Here is a 1221-nt window from a genome sequence, read left to right as displayed (position 1 = left end):
TATTACATTTTACGCTGGCTTTCAACCTGATACGCACCGTCGGATTATGCCGGCGTAAATAATGGAAAATTGCAACATTCATGGAAAAAAATGTATTTTGCCGCATGCCAGAACCACACTAAAACTCGTCGCTAAAATGAAGTACTCGGTGTACATACACTGTCTAAATATACATTTTTTACAATTATCTCATACGTATCTCACTCATTATTAGTGCTCTCATTATTATTGCTTCGATCATGTAGAAACGAGATTATTACACGAGCTGTTACACAATTTCGTGAAAATTTAAGATCGACAATTTATTTTCTTTTTTTAGCAGTAAGAACCATTTCATTGTAGATTTAAAAATTCAGAAATTGTGTGATATAAAGCGAGAGAGAGGTAACGAAACGGATAGTATGGTAGAAATAACGCGCGCACGACATGCGTCAAGTCCATTCGCTCCATTATTTTCGAAAGCCTTCAAAGAACCAAAATTTTGGACGTCAGGATCATTATGGCAACTAATCTCGCTAAATTTAAAATTTACTAGTATATATATTCCAATTCTGTAAATTTATATTTCAATGGCTCACTTGCCAGTGAACGAGATTCCATTTACTATGTAAGAGAGAATAAGTTCACAGTATAATACGGCAATAATGAGCAGCATAATACAATAATTGAATAATGTATGACAATCACTACTTAATTTAGCGTATATGACAATTACTACTTAATTATCGTTTAAGCACGAGTTTGCGTCGATATGCGATTTCACAATTTCGTGCCTCTCATCGTCATTCTAAATTATTATTCTTTTGCACTATTTCATATTACAGATTTTGCAAATAATTATCGCTGTGATCATCCAATCGTCAATTATTGCGTAACAATATTAAGGAACATATATATAATTTTAACGTCACTTAGTAGTGCAATAACGTACATTATGTTTCGCGCTCGTCTTACATATTATCTGCTCTATCACAATACAAATACGTGTATACAAATATGTAATTATATATAAAATATATTCATATATTTTCTTTTTCTTGCTTTCTTAATCTTTGTCCATATATGACATATAAATATTAAAAGAATTATTAAAGATAAGTAACGTAACTTTTCCATTATGATTGTTTATAAAAAGTAAAATTGCTATTGTATAATATGTCATATTCTAACACTGAAACAAATGCATGTGATTTCCATGTAAAATTATATGAATTTTTTTTA

The 1221-nt window shown here is 30.3% G+C and overlaps 1 protein-coding gene across 1 annotated transcript in view; it reads left to right on the top strand.

The window, feature by feature from the left end:
- The first annotated feature begins 459 nt into the window (after positions 1-459).
- LOC108754884 overlaps positions 460-1221 on the top strand; it is an 8579-nt gene continuing 7817 nt past the window's right edge. The window contains exon 1 of the mRNA XM_018497537.1: positions 460-607. Within this exon, the coding sequence (XP_018353039.1) occupies positions 570-607 (38 nt within the window). The 5' untranslated portion in view covers positions 460-569. The remainder of the gene's footprint in view (positions 608-1221) is intronic.

This window comes from Trachymyrmex septentrionalis, unplaced genomic scaffold (assembly GCF_001594115.1).
Source record: "Trachymyrmex septentrionalis isolate Tsep2-gDNA-1 unplaced genomic scaffold, Tsep1.0 scaffold81, whole genome shotgun sequence".
Taxonomy (NCBI): Eukaryota; Metazoa; Arthropoda; class Insecta; order Hymenoptera; family Formicidae; genus Trachymyrmex; species Trachymyrmex septentrionalis.
This window is presented reverse-complemented; position numbering and strand designations above follow the sequence as displayed.